This window comes from Trypanosoma equiperdum (assembly GCF_001457755.1).
Source record: "Trypanosoma equiperdum strain OVI genome assembly, contig: ctg_825, whole genome shotgun sequence".
Taxonomy (NCBI): Eukaryota; Euglenozoa; class Kinetoplastea; order Trypanosomatida; family Trypanosomatidae; genus Trypanosoma; species Trypanosoma equiperdum.
This window is the reverse complement of record NW_027124782.1, coordinates 6,448-6,653: the sequence shown is the minus strand read 5'-3', so window position 1 is coordinate 6,653 and position 206 is coordinate 6,448. Positions and strand designations below refer to the sequence as shown.

The 206-nt window shown below is 33.5% G+C and overlaps 1 protein-coding gene across 1 annotated transcript in view; it reads right to left on the bottom strand.

Annotated features, from left to right (window-relative positions):
• Positions 1 to 192: 192 nt before the first annotated feature.
• The window catches only part of TEOVI_000387500 (Trypanosomal VSG domain containing protein, putative), a gene marked incomplete at both ends in the record, with an annotated part of 1,485 nt that continues 1,471 nt past the window's right edge, over positions 193 to 206 (bottom strand). The window contains one exon of the mRNA XM_067226714.1: positions 193 to 204. Coding sequence (XP_067082815.1) covers positions 193 to 204 — 12 coding nt within the window. The remainder of the gene's footprint in view (positions 205 to 206) is intronic.

The window sequence follows — 206 nt, the reverse complement described above, 5'->3', positions numbered from 1 at the left end:
AACAAGATACTGTTGAGTTTTGTTAAGTACTTCGTCCCTCACGTAGTTCTATTTTTTAGTATTCTCATCCATTCTGTAGCACAGCCACTTGAGACTGGGTAATCTGGATCCAGCACATAGATTTGTCGTTCTCATAGTTTCATTAATTAGCTCTATTATCTAATTATAAGTAACAACTTTGATATCTATTACTCATTCCTTGAAAA